Consider the following 22,588-nt stretch of genomic DNA (forward strand, 5'->3'; position numbering starts at 1 on the left):
AATCACATGAACTGGACACAAAGGTGCTTCACTGTTGTATCAATCATTATACCACAAGCTGTGTGATAATTCTCAGGACGCAATGAAGATACAGAACATAACCTACATTTCTGTATGAAAGTGCACAATTGAAGACTGAATGATCTAAATTATTGAATGTTTGTGTAGTATTTATCAATTAAATAACAGATCTTTTAACCCTATAATCTCCCTAGTTTATTCCAGTGCAAGGTCATATAACCATAGTTAACATCACAGCATGCTTACAAGAACCAATTTACTAAAAAGGTGATTTTACCATATCTATTTCAAATATACTTTTTTTTAAATTATTTTTTAAATCAGTCAGTATCATATGCGCACCACTCCTGGCTATAGATAGAACAAGCAAGTCAATATTGGAAAGAGTTTAAGAGATTAGCTCATTATTGTAAAATTACCACAAATAAATTTGGCAACTGGAAACTTCTAGAAAAAACCACAGGAACAGCACAGCTGATTATTTAATAAAAGGATCAATTTAAAATATTTAAATTAAATGAAATCTGTATATGATATGTAACGTACAGTTACATAATGATGTAGCACTGTTACAAGAAACCCAGGCTTGTAACGAAAAGGCGAGTACATATTTACATTCATGTAAATTAAGCATATTCAGCCCTTTGATCTTGTGATTCATAAGCAAAAAAAAACATTCATGTGAACACTGCTGAGTGTAAATTATTCAAAGTCATTATATAACATGCTGCAGTATAAATAGGCACCCATTGAAATATTTAAAGGCCTTCCTTACAGAATCACATTAATAGTGAGTAAATAAAGTAATAAGCTGTTACCATTAATTATTTTAAATGTATTTTCTTAAGATGTGTGGTTTCTCTATGCTTTCTGTTGCCAAAAGAAATTAAAGTTTTAAATAACATATAAAAACACTGATATCATTTTATTTTAGTAATAACCTGTACAATCCAAATTAGCCAGTGATTGTTTATAATAGTTGCCCTTTACCAGGCACTACTGAGACCTTGCTGATTTGAAGCTAACTATAACATGTTCTAGCTATCAATTAGTGTTTTCAGGTTACAATCCTCAGACATCGCAATCAAAATCCTAGAACGGATTACTTTACCTGTACAAATTCCTAAAACGCTGTTTCCAAAATCTGCCATTATTATCAATTTATTTAACACAATTATTAACAATACTACAGTTGTATAGATCGATACGACACAGTTCCATATGCAAGTCACGTTTTCAAAAGTGTTTGATATCAACACTTCCTTATTTAGAATAGTACAGCAGACTATATATAGTCAGTATATTTAATATGGAGAATAGGATTACTTACCAGTGGTTTCCACAATGCCCTCCAAGATTACAACAATTTCAAACTGCTCGGTCTGCATAAATCTCTGGGAGAGCTCATAGAAGGGGCTCTTGGTGTCGATCACATGACAGATTGTAAGGGGGGATACGAGGAATAGCTGATCAGCCCCGGTGCTAAAGCCCACATCCAACTCCAACTGATCAAGGGGGAGAAACTCACCCTCAGGCGTCTGCCGGGACTAAGGAAGCGTGCAGAGAAAGGAGAAATATCAGCATAGCCACAGCAATTCTTCAAGACACCATAACAGCTATTCACATTTTGTCAGCATTTTCTGCTATTAAAAATAAACTCAACAAATCATAACATTGAACTATTACAGGGTACATAAAATACATACTTTTTTAAAATCTACGTGAATAACAGGAAAAAGCCATTCCATTTGGTAGTTATAGCTTTTTCTGTTACCTGGAAAAGTGCCAACATTTTTAAATGACCCTTGGGAGGTACTGGGAAATATGTTTACAGTTAGAATGTGTAAACCATTGTCATAAATGACTGTAAACATTGACTCTTCATGCCCTTTTCTTACTTTCTGTTAACATGACTGTTTAATCCGGATTATTATTTCAGGGTGTTCTGAATTTTAATTAGGATTACAATACTAGCAGTGCTCCTTAAAATGCAATACCATACTGTTCTGTTCATCTCTCATTGAAGGCTGAAAACTGTAAACAGCCATCAAGATTTTAAACACCACACTACAGTTTTCTGACTTTTAACACACATCTCAGAATGTGGAATGCACAGTAATTCAAAAGTGAATAGTCTAAGAAGGATGGCAATTCAGTCACCACAAAAAATAACCAGCATTAGTTTGCTTAATATTACAATTGTATATTGTAAACCAAACATAATTAATGTACTGTGGGTTAAGTTTAGGGTTAGAATAATAAGGTTAGTCGAGCTAAAAAAATTCCCCATCCAAATGTTCCACCAACAGGTATCGATCCAAATGAATGCCAGACACTCTTGACAATCGCCCCTTATTTTGGGGGGTAAAATGATCAGCAAATGCCCTTCCTGGTGCTTTTGTATAGAAATAGACCATTAGTAGTAAGTGCATACTATTTGGGCTACCACAATGCTTGTGGACAAATTGTTCATTAAAATTGATGATTTTCTATTCAGGAATACCAGATATATAGTGAGCAGGGGTTGTCATTCTGTATTCCTAAACACAAATGGATAGCATTTGGGGGTTACTGTATCACTATGCTTTAGATCTTTTTCAAGTATTTGAAGAATGGGCAATTATCAACTGAGGGGTACCAAATTATTGTCTAAACATAGGTAAGGTGGAGATCTGGTCTTGGCTATAGACTTTAAATAAAACATGTGGTGCGTATCATTAACCTACATTTAACGAAAGAAAGAAAGAAAGAAAGAAAGAAAGAAAGAAAGAAAGAAAGAAAAAAGAAAGAAAGAAAGAAAAATAATCTGATGCTCTTACTTTAAAATAGGACAGTAATAAAAATACCAGATTAAACTATCTAGACAGTATGTTGTGCTCAAGAGAAGGTCACTGCAATTATGTTAACTATTGATTCATATTAAAAAAAAAAAAAACTTACATTAAAACACCGCAGTAGATGACAAATACACATGAGATTGATACAAACGTATCAGATTACTGAGAACTGAAGAAAGAAAATTGGATCAAGCTTAAACAAGTAAACAAGTGGGACAGGTCAAGGGGGGGGGGGGGGGGGGGGGGGGGGCGACTGAGAAATATACTTACTTTAAGCAATTTGCAGCGGATTTGAGCAGAGACCATGTGGCTGTTGCGGAGGTTGCCCACCCTGAACATAAGAGTCAGTTTTCCATCTCTCATAGAAATAACCGCATGTTCGCTAAACATCAAGGTCTCTGCTCGCTTCTTGGGTTGAGACATCTTTATAAACATACAGCCGATCAAAAAAGCATCTACTATCGATCCAAGGATAGACTGAAAGAGAAATAAAATGATCCCCTCTGGACATTTGTCTGTAATGTACCTGAAGCCGTAGCCTATTGTGGCTTCTGTCTCAATAAAGAATAAGAAAGCTGAAGGAAAGTTGTAGACATTAGCAACACAGGGTGTATACTTATCATCGTGGGCTTTATAGAGATCGCCTCGAATGTAGGCTATGACCCACCACATTGATGCCATGAAAAGCCACGCTACAGTGTACGTCAGGACAAAAATAAATAAATTCCAGCGCCATTTCAGATCTACCAGAGTGGTAAATAAATCCGAAAGATATCTGCTGGTTTCACTCCCCAGGTTACCGTGCTGAACATTGCATCTCCCGTTCTTGTCCACAAACCGTTGTCTTTTCCTCTTGGGTGCTGGCTGATTGAATCCAGAGCCACTGGATGAAGTGGTCACTACTTGGTAATCGTCCCCTAATTTCTTTCGAAGTGCAGACATAATATGATGAGAACAGCCAGAATAACGAGCCTTTGAATACAATTAGAAGTGTTGTTTCCAGTGCCTTAATTAAATATCTGATTCTGTTCCTGTTCGGCTTTACCAACGTGTTAAAACAATCAGCATGACGCAGCTTTTTTATTATTACTTTCTGTTTGTAAATGCTCTATTAACATAGACTGGCTTAAATAACTATTGTATTTAAATGTTCATCTAGTCCCTCTTTCTTCCTGCTAGAGTCCTTTGGAGAATAATCACACTGATGGATGCATTCATCAAAACACAAAAATAAAAGAACCCCCCACCCACCCCCCCTCCAGCTTACTATATTCCTCACCTCTTTGCAAGAATGAGCTACAAAAGCATAGCTCGCAATACCGCAGCTTCCAACTGGTGATTACTGGTAATCAAGCCTTCCCTATTGTGGTGCAGGTTGGTTCGGAGTTATAATTTGACCCGTGTCCTGAGAAAGTCCACATCTGACGTTAAAAGTTCTAAATGTGAAAAGTGATTTGTTAAGCAAGTGGCATTCTTCAAAACAGATCAGTTGACTTTAACTACAAAATAGACGGTTTCATACTTCTGCTATTACTAGCTCAAATCGTGTGCGCTGGTGACGCATGTGCCGGTCTCTAGACCCCTGTACTACTGTAGAGATACACATGTATTCGCTATGCAGGATGGAGTTGCGTGAAGACCTGAGATCTGATCTTGGTGTGAGTTGCCGCCTTCGAAGCTGTCAGGGTCTGACGCTGATCTTGGAAATCGACTCGTAGCTTTTCAGGTGAGTGAAATGAAAAAAGCTATAGCTCAGGGTTTTTTTTTTTTTCCCCTCCCTCGCTCTCCCCCTGCGCAGCTCCTGCGCAATATATGCTCCTCCTGCTGAGTTGCACTGCTGTGCTTGTCCTTGTGGTACATCGAGGCAGTTCTGCAGTGCTAGCTACTATATGGGGCATAAACAACATTATACATTGTGAAATACATTGTGATCAATTCCCCACCGTATTACCAATGGACCTGCAAGCTTCTAGGTACTAGAACGCAATGTTCACTCGAAAAAAAATAAATGGAACTTGGAATATCAATATTGCCTTCAGCTATGTATAGTCCCCTGATTTTTAAAATGTTGTTTATTATTATTTTTATTATTTTTTTTATATGAAGCCTACAAGTATTTTATATGAAGCATAATAAGTTTCAGGAAATAACTAGAGCTGTCTAAAAAACACTGTGTGTGTGTGTGTGTGTGTGTGTGTGTGTGTGTGTGTGTGAAGAAAGGAGTGTTTGGACTTCAGCTATGTAATAATTAGAATGTACACAAAGGGGGGGGGGGGGGGGGGAGTTCTAGATCAACTAGAACTAGTTCTAGTTGATCTAGTGTGTTTCAGAGGACAGTTTGCAATCATTATAAATTGTAGCAAATTACATATAGTTAATGATCTTCAGTTGTTTTGGGATTTATATAATTCATAGTGCAGTCAAGTAGAAGACAAAGAAAAAAGCCTCTAGCGTGACCCTTACAATGGCAATGTGTCTCGAAGCAATTGAACAAATGACTGTAAAAACCTTCAATATAAGAACATAAGAACATAAGAAAGTTTACAAACGAGAGGAGGCCATTCGGCCCATCTTGCTCGTTTGATTGTTAGTAGCTCATTGATCCCAAAATCTCATCAAGCAGCATCTTGAAGGATCCCAGGGTGTCAGCTTCAACAACATTACTGGGGAGTTGATTCCAGACCCTCACAATTCTCTGCGTAAAAAAGTGCCTCCTATTTTCTGTTCTGAATGCCCCTTTGTCTAACCTCCATTTATGACCCTTGGTCCTTGTTTCTTTTTTCAGGCTGAAAAAGTCCCTTGGGTCGACACTGTCAATACCTTTTAGAATTTTGAATGCTTGAATTAGGTCGCCACGTAGTCTTCTTTGTTCAAGACTGAACAGATTCAATTATTTTAGCCTGTCTGCATATGACATGCCTTTTAAGCCCAGAATAATTCTGGTCGCTCTTCTTTGCACTCTTTCTAGAGCAGCAATATCTTTTTTATAGCGAGGTGACCAGAACTGCACACAATATTCAAGATGAGGTCTTACTAGTGCATTGTACAGTTTTAACATTACTTCCCTTGATTTAAATTCAACACTTTTCACAATGTATCCGAGCATCTTGTTAGCTTATAGCTTCCCCACATTGTCTAGATGAAGACATTTCTGAGTCAACAAAAACTCCTAGGTCTTTTTCATAGATTCCTTCTCCAATTTCAGTATCTCCCATATGATATTTGTAATGTACATTTTTATTTCCTGCGTCCAGTACCTTACACTTTTCTCTATTATATGTCATTTGCCATGTGTCTGCCCAGTTCTGAATCTTGTCTAAATCATTTTGAATGACCTTTGCTGTTGCAACAGTGTTTGCCACTCCTCCTATTTTTGTGTCGTCAGCAAATTTAACAAGTTTGCTTACTATACCAGAATCTAAATCATTAATGTAGATTAGGAATAGCAGAGGACCTAATACTGATCCCTGTGGTACACCACTGGTTACAACACTCCATTCTGAGGTTTTTCCTCTAATAAGTACTTTCTGTTTTCTACATGTTAACCACTCCCTAATCCATGTACATGTGTTTCCTTGAATCCCCAGCGACAGCGAATGGAAGCGACAGCGAGTGGGAGAAGTACAGGCGTGGAAAAGTACAGAGCAGTTTAGAAGCAGGTTGAAAGCAGGCTGACGGCTGCAGAAGAAACTAAACTTCAAAAAAAAAACCCTCAACGTGGTCTTCAAGCCAGTAATCTGTGACACCTGCTTGATGTGGGAAATCCGAGAAAACCCAGTGGAGCTAAACCAAGTGTGTGTAAAGTGCCGCGCGATCCAGGATTTGAATAAACTAGTAAGTATGCTAGAAATGGAGCTGGAAGAAGTGAGACAGCAACAGGATCTTGAGGAACTGGCACACCCACAATTCATGGAAGTCTGCATCACCCCTAACAGACTGAAAGCCACCAGGGAGATAGAAGGTCAGAACAGCTGGGTTCAGGTAGGCAGAAGCAGGCAAAAAAAAAAAACTTTGTCAAACACAACCACCAGAAATCAAAACAACCAACAAATTTGAGTCACTTCAGAATTTTGATGAGCAGAACCAACAACAAGAGAATGAAAGGAACAACATCCAGGACCCCATTGACAGTGGTGACCAGACAGCAAAAAGAAGGGAGGTCATGATTGTTGGGGATTCCATATTGAGAAACACAGCAAGTTCAATTCGCAGTTTGGACCCCCTTACTACAACAGTGTGCTGCCTTCCGGGAGCCTCGGTCAAGCACATCACTGAGAACGTGGACAGGCTCCTAGAAGGAACAGGAGACGACCCGGTAGTAGTCGTCCACATCGGTACAAACAACACTGGAAGAGACAGACCAAAATCCCTGCAAAACAAATTCAGAGAGCTAGGAAGGAAATTAAAAGAGAAAACCAAAACTGTGGTATTTTCGGGTATACTACCGGCACCTTGCAAAGGACCATATGGACAGCTGGAAATAATTAATTAAAACGCATGGCTGAAGATGTGGTGCACATGGGAAGGCTTCCCGTGTGCACCACATCTTCAGCCATGCGTTTTGATTAATTATTTCCAGCTAGGTTTCTTTTCTTTTGGGTGGTGTGTAGCAGGACGTTCACAGTATGAAAGAAAGGCAGTACCCAGAGCCTTTATAAACGAATAAAAACTCTATAAACACCAAGCTCTATAAATATGTGTGTAGAGCAGCACCAAAACCAAATAAACCTTTATTAAGTCTGTCCTTGCTTTCTGTGTTAAGCATTCAGTGAACCTAGTAAATATGTTATATGGATTTTTTTTTTTTTTACAGTAGGCTTATTCTTATTTTAAGCTCACTCAGAAAGGCCTTATCAGAGAATTGAAGAGATATTATCAGTAATTATTACCCTATTTATGTGCCCCCAGTGTGTACCTACTAACCAACTAACATGTGCAATAGGTTGTTGTTCATGATTTTTATGGAATATTGGTACTGTAGATTAATCTTTGCACATTCTTTAAGCAACTTTTCAAGCCTGAAACTAATCCACTACATTGTTAGGGAGTTAGACAACTACCATATTAACTGAAGGCATATTTAAAAAAACTTAAATTACAAAACAATATCTAGGATGGAGGTTGACTGTTAACAGCAAGCCATTTAACCTCATAAAAAGCAGTTTAACCTCATCTTACCTGCAATTCCCTTACAGAAGTTTACTACAGCAAATGTACACCTTCATTTTGCTGTTCACTACATCGATATGGTCAGGTGTATCTACATCCTACAAAACAATTACAAAGGTGCTGCACATGAGTAAATACCATTACTATATGCCAGCTGTCATCATGGCTTAAAACAGACATAAAATAGATTGATTGATTTAACTATCTCCCTTTGACACTTGCTGCTCAAATTCTTGAACATCCCCCTGTATGTATTCTTTGTTTTATTATTATTTGTTGTCCTGCATTTATTTTTATGTTTACAGTAAAACCAGATCTAAATATCTTCTGGACCATCCTTCCTTTCACAACCCATAGAAATTGGTGCTCTGCTTGTTTTTGTTTTTCATTGAAGTCTGCAGTTCTACAATGTAGACTCATACAGAAAATTAAAAGAAGGACAGCACCTTTAAAACAATGAATACTGGATTACATGGGAGGCCAATGGGGAGATTTTGGAAGTGTTTGCACTTCCAGGCCAGTCTACTCAAAAGCCAGGTTTTTAATTGTTTAATTTAATCGGTAGGATCAAATAAATTAAATTAAAAAAAAAGACCAGACTGGAACAAAGCTGTGTTGAAACAGACTGAAAGAGTAAAGCTGATTTAAATGATCCATTATACTTGTATGAGGTGATTATAATTCAGTTTCCAATTGGTATGCCAGACTTTATTATTTTGTTGCTGACAGCCGTGTCTGACATAAACTGTAGTTAAAGCTGTACATTTCTGTTATCATTTAGGTCCAGCTTCACCTCCAATTATAAGTTTGAGAGTTGATATATTGAAGAAAATGGCTATAGGGTTGCTATGACAACACAATCAGCATTATCTTGGGTCTTAGAAAAAGATAAGACATAATTGAATATATACTGTGATGCAATGTAATATTTAGGTACATAACATTAGTCTCTTATTCCTTACATGCCACATTAGACAATCCAAACTGCAGAGAATGCTAGTCTACGGTTTTCATATTAGGGGGGCTAATGATAATGAGGTCTAGCTGTACACCCATCGGTATACCCAAAGTATATTACAATATTTTAAAGTGGTCTTAGTCCAGCAAGTAGATGGTCTTGGTTGTACAACAAGCAAAGATATTTCACCTGTGTAATGCCGCTTGTATTAGAGTCATCTTGTCTTAATAGAAATGTTTCACTGTTTAACACATCTGACCTTATTACTTATTTGAGATAATCAACCCCCAGCTGCATCCAATTATTGTAGTAATATATCTAATTTCCTGGGGAAACTAATTAGTCACTTGTCCACATATTTAGGTACACAACTCTGCCAATTATGTATCATTTAGCAAGTAAATTGCTTGTTAATTTGACCTAATTTCTGGATTTAGTTGCTTTAGTGGGTTTGCCCTTTAGACTAGGCTTTGAAATCTGTGATCTGTATTTATTACACTTTACTGTCTTTCGTATCATTAGTTTCCTATAAAGAAACCTTTCCTCTGCTATTTTTTAATAGAGTAAGGTTGCTTGAAACTGAGAAATGATAATTGACAGGTAGCTGGAAGGGAGGGAGTGGCGTGCACAACAAATCTTTATGCCTCAATAGCTGCAGTCTAACGTTTTTTTGGATCGTGTTTTATTCCATAAGCAGATTTTGTGCAATAAACAATAATAATACAAATCTGACTAGATGATAGCCATGCAAAGGGTCAGAACCTTGATAAGTGACTACCTTAAAAGGCTACTTTATACCAGAAAAGGATCATTTTTATGCTTGTTTCTATCCTCTGTTATTACTTGGTCATGAAATCATAGAAAGCCTGTATTATACAGTAGGGTTTGTGCAGAGACCAGGAAAATATCTGCAGATTGCCAGGGTTCGGTCTGTGATGGTCATGTATTCTGTATATGTTTGAAAGTACTGAATAACTGCAGTGTACAAAACTAACCGCGACTGGAGTTATGCGCCCGAGCCAAAAGCGACCAATTGTGTCTTTGTTTAGTATTTGCTGTCCAATAGATGTGAATTGAGTTTTTATTACGGCAAGTCAAAATGAAAAAGCCAGTTCTTGTGCAGATTGATTTTAAGATTCACAGTATATGCTGTGACGCAGCAGCGGGCATCTACTGTCTGATAGAAGGCCTCTAGAGCTGGCAGCTGATTAGCTCATAGCACAGAATCATTTTCTAATTTATATTTTAGTATGTTTTACTTACAGTACTTGTGTATGTAACATCTAAAAGGGAGCATGTTCCCTCAGGACCTCAGATGAAGCAGACGTCATTCACAAGTTTTAGGTTAGAAATGCCTTTAGAAACTAGATCACTCCAATAAATGACAGATTCTGTATAGACAGAGTTTTTGCTTATCACCTATTTTAAAACTATATTATACTGGTTTGTTTATTTGTAGAGTTCTTTTTTTAATGTATTTAGAGAGGTAATATAAACAGGGGTAAGTTCTCTGTCACTTTTAATCAATACATCTTAGTACGTGTCATGGTTATTAAACAACAGTAAGGATATGAAATAGCTGAATATCGTGTGCCTTTTCTCATTAGTCAATTGTAATAGTATTGCTTATTTAAAATTTATCGCACTGGTGGGCCATATAAGTAATAACCTTAGTTAAGTAAATGTTATTTTTTTCATGAGGTGAAATGTTGTTGATTGCCACTTTGAAAAACGGCAATTCGCTACACAATTGTTATAATCAACCCTGTATCAATTTTTTCATAACTGTTCTCATTATAATCGAGTGTCTGTTAATCTTTTTATCTCACCCATAACCAAACATTATTGCAATTGACCTTATTTTGTGAACTTTGAGATGCAGCATGAATTCAAAATTTCAGCAATTGCAATAAAGCATAAAAGACAGTGAGCTTGATTAGTAAAGATGTAAGGCTTCTGTTTACCAACCTTAGCCATAGCCTATTTCCATCTTATCAACAGTAGATAAATACCCCAGTATTGACTTTATGTCAGAAATGTGGTGCCACTACACAGTCTCACATTTTGTTGCCTGTGATTGATTACTACATTACACTAAAATATAAAGACATACAGTGATGATAATTATTATGTCATTATGTCAATTTTTGCTATACAGGCGGAATATGGATGTTATGCACATCTGAAAATAATACGTGAACATTTCCCTATTGGGGCTTGACATTTTCATAATAAGGAGGAATCTGGGAATCAATTTATCAAAGGACAGTGAAGTGGGTAGGCAGGTGCCTTGACAGTGCTGTCATCTGAGCCAATACCGAAAAGACAAAAGCCATTTTGATACATACTTCTAGGATTATTAAACAGTATACTACACAAACTGTATTACAAGGATTTACCAACATCAAAATTGAAGGCTGAAGAATTATACATAACATCTGCAATCTACTTTAAATAACCGTTATTTATGCCAGTGTTTTGCATGGAGGCCTATCCTTTTGACGAGTGAAGAAAACAACTCACCAGCTGTAAAAAATGTCCTTAATTGTGTTTATAAATACAGAACATTATTATCAGAAGTCTGCAAAGCACATACAGCAGACGACAAAAAAGCTAATTTGTATGACCTATGGAGTAATCAGTAGCTTTTTAATGAATATAGGATCACCCAGGTACTCAAGTCTTTCTTCCTTAATGAGGAATATGGCTGTGTTTTATTGTCTGACATTTAGGTTCTGTTTTAAGGTCATAAAAAAGGTCATGGATATTCCTATTTATTTTTATAAGAGACACTTTGGGAATCTCATCTATTTTATAGGGCAGAGGTCAGATATTCCCAAAGGTAAATTCACTTTTCATCTATAATGACAGCCTTGGTAAGGGTTTCATCCTGAAAAATCACAATTCAAAAGCACCTCCTCTACCTACTAGGTGTTTGGTTGATTGCTTTTGTAAAAGTACATAATTGCATCTAATTATGACCAAATCAAGATTTTCTTGATTCTGACTGTGACCCACCTATGCAAGGTTTGCAGTTCAACTGGTGCCTTTAACAATGAGTATTTATAACCCTGTGGATCACTGTTTTTTATTATTAAATATGCTGTTTTTGCAGGAAAAGATTTATTGAGATGCAGCATTTCATTTAAAAATAATAGTATGTCTTGTGGATTTCAGAGTCAAAAGCCCAACGTACAAGCAGGCTACTGAAAAGCTAATATTGATTTACTAACCAATTATTAATTTCAATAGTTTCTGCTATGCCAGGCAGTTTGAGATTTTAACCCTAATGTATCACCATTGATTTCATAGAACAAAAACTATTGTATGAGAGAATAATATCATACCCATTCAAAAAATCCATCTTTCAAAAATGTTGTGGTCAAGGAACCACACAACAACTACCATTGTTCACTATATAGATCTTTGTATTAGCATTTTCTGATAATTAGTGTTGCAGGGATAACTGAGGGTAGGCAAATACTAGAATTCAAACAGTATCTGAAAACAAGTATCCACTCTTAGGCAATATGGAACCAAATAATAGAGGTACTTTTATATTATTGTTGCACTTCCCAAGAAGGTACAGCAATTGCCTGTATGTATGTAAAATGGTGGGTTGAATACATGACCTCTTGTTCCATTGTCTATGCCTTTCAATTAGAATCCGAGTGCAAGTCTGACAGCTGGTCACTAGTGACCTCCCAGCCAAGATATGTCAGATTCTGTTTGGTGAGGAAAACTAATGAATAGCAGTGCAACATAGTCTTTGAACATTAAAAAAAAACACAAACACCTATGTTGGCATTAAGAAAAATCATATCAGTCTTTGTTTGGTTAGCTGCATCATTTAAATCCCACCCTGAAGAGTGCTTAATTACACACAATAACTTTCATTCAGATCACTGATCATCATCCAGCAGCTTCTGCTTCCTCTGTAGCTCCTTTATCACATTGCCTGTTGTACACACTGTGAAGCTGATAACAGCAATTATATTTGATATTTCCACACTACATGCACATGTACATTTCCTTTTCACTGTGTAAGAATACTAGTCAATTTCCCTTTGCTCCTAGGAGTGCCAAATGCTGTGAGCTGAGCTGAATAGAAAAAGCTCGCTAGAGCTTCAAAAAACATGTTTTTTTTTTTTTTTTTTTTAAATACAAACTAATTACTGTGTTCTCTGCCATGTGCTAGGAAGGATAATTTGGTTTTGCATTGGGTACCCCTTGACTTACACAGTTGTCCCTCATGCATGAAATGAAAAATAAACTGTATTGCTTATAGTGTAATATCTTCTATTTTTTTCTCATGCCCTTTGGTGCGCTAGATTAATATCTCCAGAAAAAGCTATTGAACAAAGAACACAGTGAATGACCCAGTGTCATTGAGTTAATAGACCAGGAAAGGAATACTGTGGTCACTGCCCAGAAAGAAAGGGTATGCAATTTCTATAGAAAATGCCTTATGGTAATCAACACAAGTCTGAGATTCAAAACCCTTGTGCCAGTGTTTAATGATGCGTTATTTTTCTGTTACCTGAAATAAACCCTCTTAGAGAAATAGACAACTTTGGACTACAGTACAGCATAAAGCACATTCTAACTGTAAATCAGACTGTATGAGAATACAGTAGTTTAACAATCATAAAAAGGTACTTGGGTGATTCTTCTTTTAACACATGATGCTGTTGCATAACAAAGTAAATTACAGTACATGATCTGGGCTGCAATCTTCAAAAAACAACGAAATCCTCATCACATACATCCAGAAAGCAATTTTTGGCATCTCGTTACTTCTTACAGCCTAGACTCTGATTAAATATGTCCTATTCATAGACTGAGGCTAATGTCAAAAAAACTGTTAACCTATTTAACTAGATTTATTGTATCACATTTCCTTTGCCTTTTTGAGATGTTTGATATTTCTGTTGATCCAATATTGAGTTTTTCTCATCATCTATATCTGTATATCTTTACCTGACTGTGGGACCAGGATTGTAAATATTTTCTCATTCTATTCAAATTTCATGTAACCTTACAAATCTGGTTGCCCCACGTGCTTGCAATATAAAGAAAGTGAGTGGGTGAAGACATATGTCACATGACTTGGGTAGAGTGATGAAGTGCTTCATTCCAGTCATTTGAGATTCTCCAGAAACTCACAGAAAGCTCAAAGCCAGGTTAAGAAGGAGAAAGAAAAAATATATATCTAACCAAATATAGCCACATCATAAACATCATAAAAAAATGTACTGTTAGATCATATGTTACTGATTTACAAATGCTATCAGATAAAATGTTATCTTACTGCTGCTGTATATCAACAGATATGTTAATCGATTTCAATTTAAAGGCCGTTTGGAAGAACATGCTTTTAAATGTTCAGTGGAAACAGTAAGTGGTGAAATACATGTGCATACCAAACACTGCAACTTAAAAACTGCATCGTTACCATAGAAAGTGTGGATTCTCCACAGCTAATTAATTTAAAATTGTGAATATGCCTTGCCTTTGAGGTCTTAGCTGAGGGGTTTTACAAAAGTACACAAACACACACTCACTCACACCCACACACTGTGCTGTTCTCTTTATAACATTTAGCTGATTCCATAGGGATATTTTAGAGTTGTTCTGCCAACTATTATATATTGCTAGGTTTTCTAGAATGCACTAAACATTTCTGTATGTAGGCTACATGGTCCCAGGACAGCGGTAACTTATTACACATGTATGCCTAGCTTTGTCTCTTTCTCCTATTTGCAGTATATCAGCACTTCTAGTTATGTGTGATGACATGCATGTATTTACATCACATCTTACTATTAAAGCAAGATGCTAAGAATATAGAATAATTATAATGGGAAAAATCCAGTCATCAGTGATAATTGGGTTTCCCTTCCAGGTCAATGAGTTAAAGTTTCGAAGCTCTGTCTCTATATGACCAACTTTCTTGTAACCCTAGGAATGAAGTGTCAGGCAAGTAGTTTAGAGTGCTCTGTTCCGTTTACTTAGCGCCCTCACAAGTCTTGGTATGACCAAGAATCATTGTCTTTCTGTCACATATCCCACTGCTCATAGTGGAGTCGAAGGAACGAATGGTTGAAACTACCTATCCCATTACTCCCTCCTCCTGGGAAAAATAATCCGCATTTTCCCTGTACAATGTACCATGTGATACATGAAGGGCTGCAATGCCAGATCCCACCAAGTTATCCAGGCATTGCTATCCACTGCTTAACCACTTGAGTGGATGTGGTCTGTGACAAGATCAAATGAATGTCCCAGCAGGTAAGGAGTGAGTAGCCCATTTAATGGCGAAACACTCTTTTTCGACAACGGAGAAGTCGCACTCCCAAGGGAGCATCTTTTTACTGATATACAATATCGGTTGTTCTACTACGTCAACCTTTTGGGACAAGACGGCACCCAAACCCACTTCCGACGCATCGGTGTGGAGGATGAATCTCTTGGTGAAATTCGATGTGATCAGAGTGGGGGCCTGGCAGAGTCTTCTCTTAACATTATCAAATGCCCCCGGACACCCTACTGACCATGTAATTAAATTTGGTGCACTCTTTTTGGTGAGGACAACTATGGCATATTCAGGGGTAAAACGGTGGTAATAACCGACTAATCCCACTAGCGACCTCACCGTCTACCAATGCCTGGATTTTGGTGACAACGGATTTCACCCTTCCATTCCCTAGTAAAAATCCCAACTATTGAGTCTCTGATTTGGCAAACACGCATTTTCTCAAGTTACTCTTCTACCCTTCGAGACTGAAGGACGGCTGTAACCCTAGACAAATGCTCTTGCCAGTTTGATATACGCTGCTGCATATTCATGATGTGGGCGTAAAACCTAGTCCATCAGTCTCTGAAAGGCAGCGAGCGCACCATGTTGCCCAAATGGCATGGTTTTGAAATGAAACAGCCCTTCAGAGAATAGAACTGTGGGTTAAGGGGATCTGCCAGTATCCCTTTGTCAAGTCCAGAGTAGAAATAAACTTCGCCTTTCCCAGTCTATCTAGAAGTTTGTCGACACGAGGCATAGGGTATGCATCGAACACAGCAATAGAGTTTATCTTCTGGAAATCAACACAGAAGTGGTTGGTGTCATCTTTCTTGGTTACTAAGACAATAGGACTGCACCACTCGCTCCTGGAAGGTTTAATCACCCCAAGTTCAAGCATGTGCCATACCTCTTTGTGAACGTCACTTCGTCGACTTTCTTAGATCTGATAAGGTCTCTCTCGTTCTGTGACACCTGCTGGAGAGATAATGTCATATTCAACTAAATTAGTTCTGCCAGGCAAGTCAGAAAAAACATCGCTGAACTCCTCAATAAGCTTACACAGCTCCCGTTGCTGATCTGGAACGAATTGTTCCTAAATACTGGGCCTAAATCATTCTCTATATTACCTGGGGCTATAAATAAGACCTCCCTTGCCTGCCAGAGCTTTAATAAATTGACATAATAAATTTCATGTTCATTACAGCGATCGGGCTGTCTAATTTCATAATTCACCTTTCCTATAGCCCAAATCACGTCATATGGCCCCTGTCACTTAGTACATAATTTCGATTCTGAGGAGGGAAGCAACAGCATTACCTTGTTTCCTGGTCGAAAGGTTCAAATTAATGCATTTTTGTTGTGATGCTGCTGCCTTTGTGTTCCTCCCACTCTTCTCTCAACAGAACGAGGATGCCGTGGGACTGTTGGCCGTAGAAAAGCTTGGAGGAGGAGAACCCTGTCGAACTCTGCAGCACCTCTGTCACTGCAAAAAGGAGGTAAGGAAGAAGCGATGCCCAATGTTTTTGCTCTTGGTTTACATAACGTCTCAGCATCGGCTTTAGGGTCTGATTAAAAGCATCCACTAAACCATCCGTCTGTGGATGATAAACAGATGTCCTGATGGGGCGTGTTAGATAGAAAGTTGATTGGAAGTTGATCCCTTGGGGATCCCTACTCTAGCCATAATCTGCACTAAGTCTTTGGCAATTGCAGCTGCACTAGTGGACCTCAATGGAACTGCCTCCGGGTATCGCGTTGTATAATCTACCACCACTAATATATGCGTATACCCAGAGTCAGAAGGTAGCAAAGGGCCCACTATGTACATTGCAATGCGTTCAAAGGAGGTGGAAAAAATTGGCAGTGGAACCAAAGGGGTGGATCGCACTCGACCCAGTGCTACTCGCTGGCAGTCTGGGCGTGTGGTTACATATTTTAACAAATCAGTATGAATTCCATCCCAATAGAATCGAGCCAATATTCGTTCCCTTGTTTTGTCAGCTTGAAGTGCCCTGCAAAAGGGATATCATGCGCCAGCCTCATGACCTCGGGCCAACAAAACAAGAGAACCAATAATTGTGTTACAGGCTGTCCTGTGCCCACAGCTAGGTTTACCCTATACAGTAATTGCCCCTTGATACTGAAGTGCGGAAATACTAGCGCCCCAGTGCCGTCAACATCTTTACCTTCAATAGACCAGACCTGCCCCCAGACGTGCACTTGTGAGGGGTCATTACCTTGGTTATATTGAGAGGCGCTGGAGTAGCATCTGCCCTGGTCAATGAAGGTTATGGAAATAGTTTAGAACAGCAGTCCTTTTTTTTTTTTTTTTGTTAAGACATTACATTTTTTTTGCAACTCTTCACAAAATGTTTCATATAGAACTATAAATTATTTCCAGATTTTTTCTTTAACCTGAAGTCAGGTATTTTTTTGACAGCTTGTGCTTCCATATTCTTGTTCAATTTGGCATTAACATCACTACCTATATTCTCATATGATTTTCTTTTTCATTCTCATAACTAAATATCTATAAACTGGACATTAAAGGTTAAGTGATCATACAAATGTAACATTTACAGCTAAGGGCATTTTAAATATGTTCACTTATGATAATTGCATTTCAAGGAACCTTTAGTGATGTTATTACATTGCACTTGGTACAATACAAAACAAATATAGAATATTAGAATAATGAACGTTAGAGAAAAATTATGCATAGAGAAATATTATTTTGTGTTAGGGAGCTTCATTTGCTCATAATTCACTGTGATTTATTACCTATATTTAGATTATTCAAAATTACTAATTCAATAATAATTATCTTGCCTCTTTCCAACTTCTTTTGAGTTGAAGATAACAGAAAAAGAAAAATACCATTTCAAATGCTACTGAATGTCAGATTCACAGTACAAAAAATAAATAAATAAAATATTACCCCTGAACTGCTGCATATCTATAATATCATGTCTTACTGTCATCCAGTGCTGTTGTGGAGTGCTAAATTTCCAGTTGGCTGTTTCCCAATCCCAAAATGACTACTTGGCTGTGACCTGTTCACTCTGTTGGCTCCACATCTTTAGAATACAGTGTGTTCTAGATATCAAGCCTGAGCTATTCTTAGGAACCATGTGGTAGTTTGTACAGTAGGTGTTAATAATCTCTCTGCTGGGTGTGTGAGTTCATTTATACCCAGAGGAATCTCAATGAAAAAGGACACATACTGCTCCCCCTGTGCTGTGGTAATAAGGCAGGCATCAAATTTCAAGTGAAAATCAACCCCAACAAAATCATATTTTACATGACAAAGTTCATATAGAAAATGTGCCTGTAGCATTCAGATTTTTTTTTTTAAATAAATGTAATTCAAAAAAGAGATCAAAGGGTCACTGTTTCATGATCATAATGCTAAATTAATCTTTAAGATATGTATTCTTTGTCCCTAGGTTTTGTGGTTCTAATTGAATGTAACCTTAATGAAAATCTGCACTTACTGATGCTGCAGATTTGTTCTCCCTGAACAGAAATTCACACACAACTGAAATAAGGGCACTTTTTTTCAATTAGATTTTAATATTTACAGGCTGAGAATTAATGACCACACTTTACAAAAGGTGTCAGACAAAACTATCTTTCATCTGACTTGCACTTGCACTGAATTACAGTGTATGCTTTAGATTTTGAAAGTTTATCAGGTACTGTATATTTATGCTCCTTCATTCCAAAGATAGTTACAGAGTATTATAAACAATGCCTTCCCTAGTCCTTCTGCAAAGCATTGACTGATTCGACCAATGTTTCATTAAAGACAACGAAGAAAGCAAATTAGTTGTTTACAACTGTTTTTTATTTTATTTTTTAAAAGCTAGTTATCGTCCTTGATTCCTTGGATTATAAATTTGTAGGATTAGGCCCTCAGTGTGTGTTACACCAAGCTTTTATGTGGAAAATGTATTCCCTCTGCTTCTCTTTTCAGTGGTGGCTTGGGGCTTGAACATGTTTATTGGAACAGGTTGCCCCTACAGAGCCACTGTAATGTATTTTGAAGCATATGTATCCAAGGTTACATTATTATTTTTATGGGCTGCAGCTGAAGTACTGATGCAATAAAGAAAGCATGGAATTTAATATGTGTTGGCTTTATAAAATTCAAGATACAGATATCACAAAAGCAGTTCCCAGGTATTCAGTGAGCTGTAGCTTGTGGAGCTCAAGGGCCAAGGTAATTTGGGTTGTGTGGGCTGTAAATATATAGATGAATCAGTGGTTAAAAATTCTGGCCTGTGATTGGTTAAAACCTCATCATAGGAAAACAAAGATAGAACTATTGTCCTGACATCCTTACACCGCCAGACAATAGTCTCCATTCACTCATGTGATTGGTTCAAATCACTATCAGTCTTGCCCCTTTCCAAAGGAACACCATTTTCTCTTGTTGTGAGTGCAGGGGAGATGAATTACAAAACACACTACAAAAGAAAGGCGCTCCAAACACTACAATGGTGAGTAAAATGTCACTTTTCTAACTTTCTGAAATTCAAACAAATTCATCTCAATGATGTAAACAAGATGCTGCATAATCCAGTGTATAGCCCGGCCATCTTGTTTACAGCGTCAAGTTGTATTTGTTTGAATTGTTATAGAGCTATAGAGCAAAAAAAAAAAAAAAAAAAAAAAAAAACTTTGATTAGGATGTATGAACTTCAAAAACATTGTGTTATTTATTTACTTATGCTGTATCAGCTATACTGAAACAAAATATTTAAGTCAATATTTATTTACAAATGCTGTATCAGCTATATTTAAACAAAATATATAGTCATATTTCCTATCCAACCTTGCTTCACTTATTTTCTTGACCGATTCATATATGAAATATGTACTCCTCAAGAAGACTATATTTTTTGATTACTTTTGTAGGAATCTAAAGATGCAGGATTTTCCATGAAGCATTAAAAAAAAAAACTAATAACACCTACTTTAAGTACTATATAGGTTGGGGGAAAGATTTAATGTTTTCCGCTATTCTAGATGTGAGGTGGCAGGCTCTAAAACTTAAATATGGGACCTGCTTATTTTAATCTGTTCTTTCTTTTCTCTCTCCTATGCCTCTTTTAGTCATATCGCCCTTTTGTGAGCTGCAGCTACCTTCAGATCTAAAGGCAAGTTTCTGTGGCACACCTAACATTCTAGAAGCCATGAAATTATATCTGGTTCCAGTACACAAACCAGTCAGAAAAAACGCAGGTAACACATCTGTGAGAGGGGGTGTGTGGGTGAATCACTAATAGAAGCAGAGACACAGACTTTTGGTTGAAACGCCACACAGGCGCTCTGCTTTATTTTCTTCTTACCAACAATGGTATTTTGTTTTCAGTTCACTGACAGTTCTTTTGCACCTGCAAGTGCTGGAAAGCAAACAAAGTTCAAAACCAAATGATGAAAGAAAAAAGGAAAAACAACCACTGTAAAATCAAACTACAAAGAAAAGTTCTGCTTTTAGCAGTGCCTTGCTGCCACCACAATTCTGCGAGGGACAAGAGAATAATGTTCTTTTGTCACCTCGCTGTACTTGCGACAGGGTTGCCCAGATTTCCCCCCCGCTAACTAAAACAAGTGTTAGTCGCGGTCTCCTTTTAACCACCTCTGCTTGCCCTCCTGCAGCGGTCTCTTCCTGCAGTGTTAGGAATAGGTCTATTTTTGCCTTTTTGCAACTTTTATTAACCGTTTTATAGAGGGTTTAGTATAGTAATTTCAAAACACTGATTTAACACTCTGATAAACACTTACCAAAGAAAGTCATAAAAACATTTCTTAAACAGTCCTTGAAGTTTTGTGCATGAGGTCCATGAAGCTTAAAGCTAGATGAAGAAAAACTAAACTGATGAACTTACACATTTTGTATACAAATATTACATTTTACGGGAAGGATAACTAACCCCAGATAAAGGCTTATTGTTTAACTCTTGTTGCACAATCTACTTTCTTTTATTTGCTGTACCATGCACTGGCAATAGCAGCATGAAGGGTTTTTAAAATACCCAACATTATAATCCTTTTCATTGGTATCAAACTCCAACAAAACAAAGAACCCTGAAGGTAAAATACATGCAGCAATTAACTGTGTTAAAGTCAATTGTACCAACTGGTTATAGTACTCATAATACTGTAGATATGATTTTGTTTTTGTAGATTTCTTTTTTTTTAAATGAAGAAACTATTCTTAACTATTTTTGTAAATTAAGAAAACAGAATTCCTATAAATCAGGCATTAAAAAAGAGTAATTAATATTTGAAAAGTACAATGTAAGTCAACATTCTGCTGCTGGGCTTGCATTCAGCTTTTTCTGATGAGATTTATTTTAAAAATATATTCTTTTGTACACACATTAACTGCAGAATTGGAAAAATGGGTTCTTTTGTAATGCATTGATTTTTTTTGTTAAGAAAACTGATTTAAAGTCAGCTCAAATATTTTACTGGTTTTAAATGGGGGCATGTACCATCTGAGTGGTAAACTACATTTCCTACCACATTTCATGTTTTGCAGCATTACAGGCAACACAAACACCCTGGCCTACCAAACACATACTGGTGCTCTTTTGTGTTACTGGGCTAAGCTAAAAAGCCACTGGGCAGGCACTCTATATAAAATCCCAGACAAGGTTTGAGGTTAATGGTTATAAATGTATACCATTTAGAGTACCGCTGCACTTGAGGGACATCCTGATAATTATAATAAATTTGCATATATTTGAAGAGCAGATAATTATATATCCAGAGATACCAAGATATAAAAAAACAAGCAATTAGACAGATAACAAATGCCCCCTCCCATAAGCAGCACAAACCAGCACAGGTTTTACATTTTACAGTAGATCAGGCAACACTCATTTTATAAATGTAATAAAACAACAGCCTTCTGGTTACAGGTATGCTGTTCTGTGGGAATACAATACATTCCTTTTTTAAACACTGCTTCAGATAATCTTCACATTCAGTAGTTTACTTCAAAACTACTTTCTATAACCAAGGATTCAGTCAAAATACTTCGCAGCAAATAATTAAAAAAAAAAAACATTACAATGCTTTTTAATGGATTTCTTCCATGTTCAGGGGACTGCAGCATACATACGGAATGGAAGGTTTTTTTTTTTTTGTTTTTTTTTTGCTGCCCCACCGTCCCTCCCCTCATCAGATTCCTGGAAATTTCCCTTGAAAGTAAACAAGGAACAGTAAAATGTATAGTCCCTGATTTTTCAAATTTACTTAAATCAAAGCATACAAAATAATTTTTTCAAAAAA

At 37.0% G+C, this 22,588-nt stretch overlaps 1 protein-coding gene across 1 annotated transcript in view; it reads right to left on the bottom strand.

The window, feature by feature from the left end:
- Positions 1–4,088, bottom strand: part of LOC121321475 (G protein-activated inward rectifier potassium channel 1) — a 36,871-nt gene extending 32,783 nt beyond the window's left edge. Inside the window, exons 1-2 of the mRNA XM_041260440.1 lie at positions 3,129–4,088; positions 1,352–1,568 (exon numbers count right to left, since the gene is read on the bottom strand). Of these exons, the coding sequence (XP_041116374.1) occupies positions 1,352–1,568; positions 3,129–3,800 (889 nt within the window). The 5' untranslated portion in view covers positions 3,801–4,088. The remainder of the gene's footprint in view (positions 1–1,351; positions 1,569–3,128) is intronic.
- Positions 4,089–22,588: the final 18,500 nt, after the last annotated feature.

The sequence above is a fragment of the Polyodon spathula genome, chromosome 10 (assembly GCF_017654505.1).
Source record: "Polyodon spathula isolate WHYD16114869_AA chromosome 10, ASM1765450v1, whole genome shotgun sequence".
In the NCBI taxonomy this organism is placed as follows: domain Eukaryota; kingdom Metazoa; phylum Chordata; class Actinopteri; order Acipenseriformes; family Polyodontidae; genus Polyodon; species Polyodon spathula.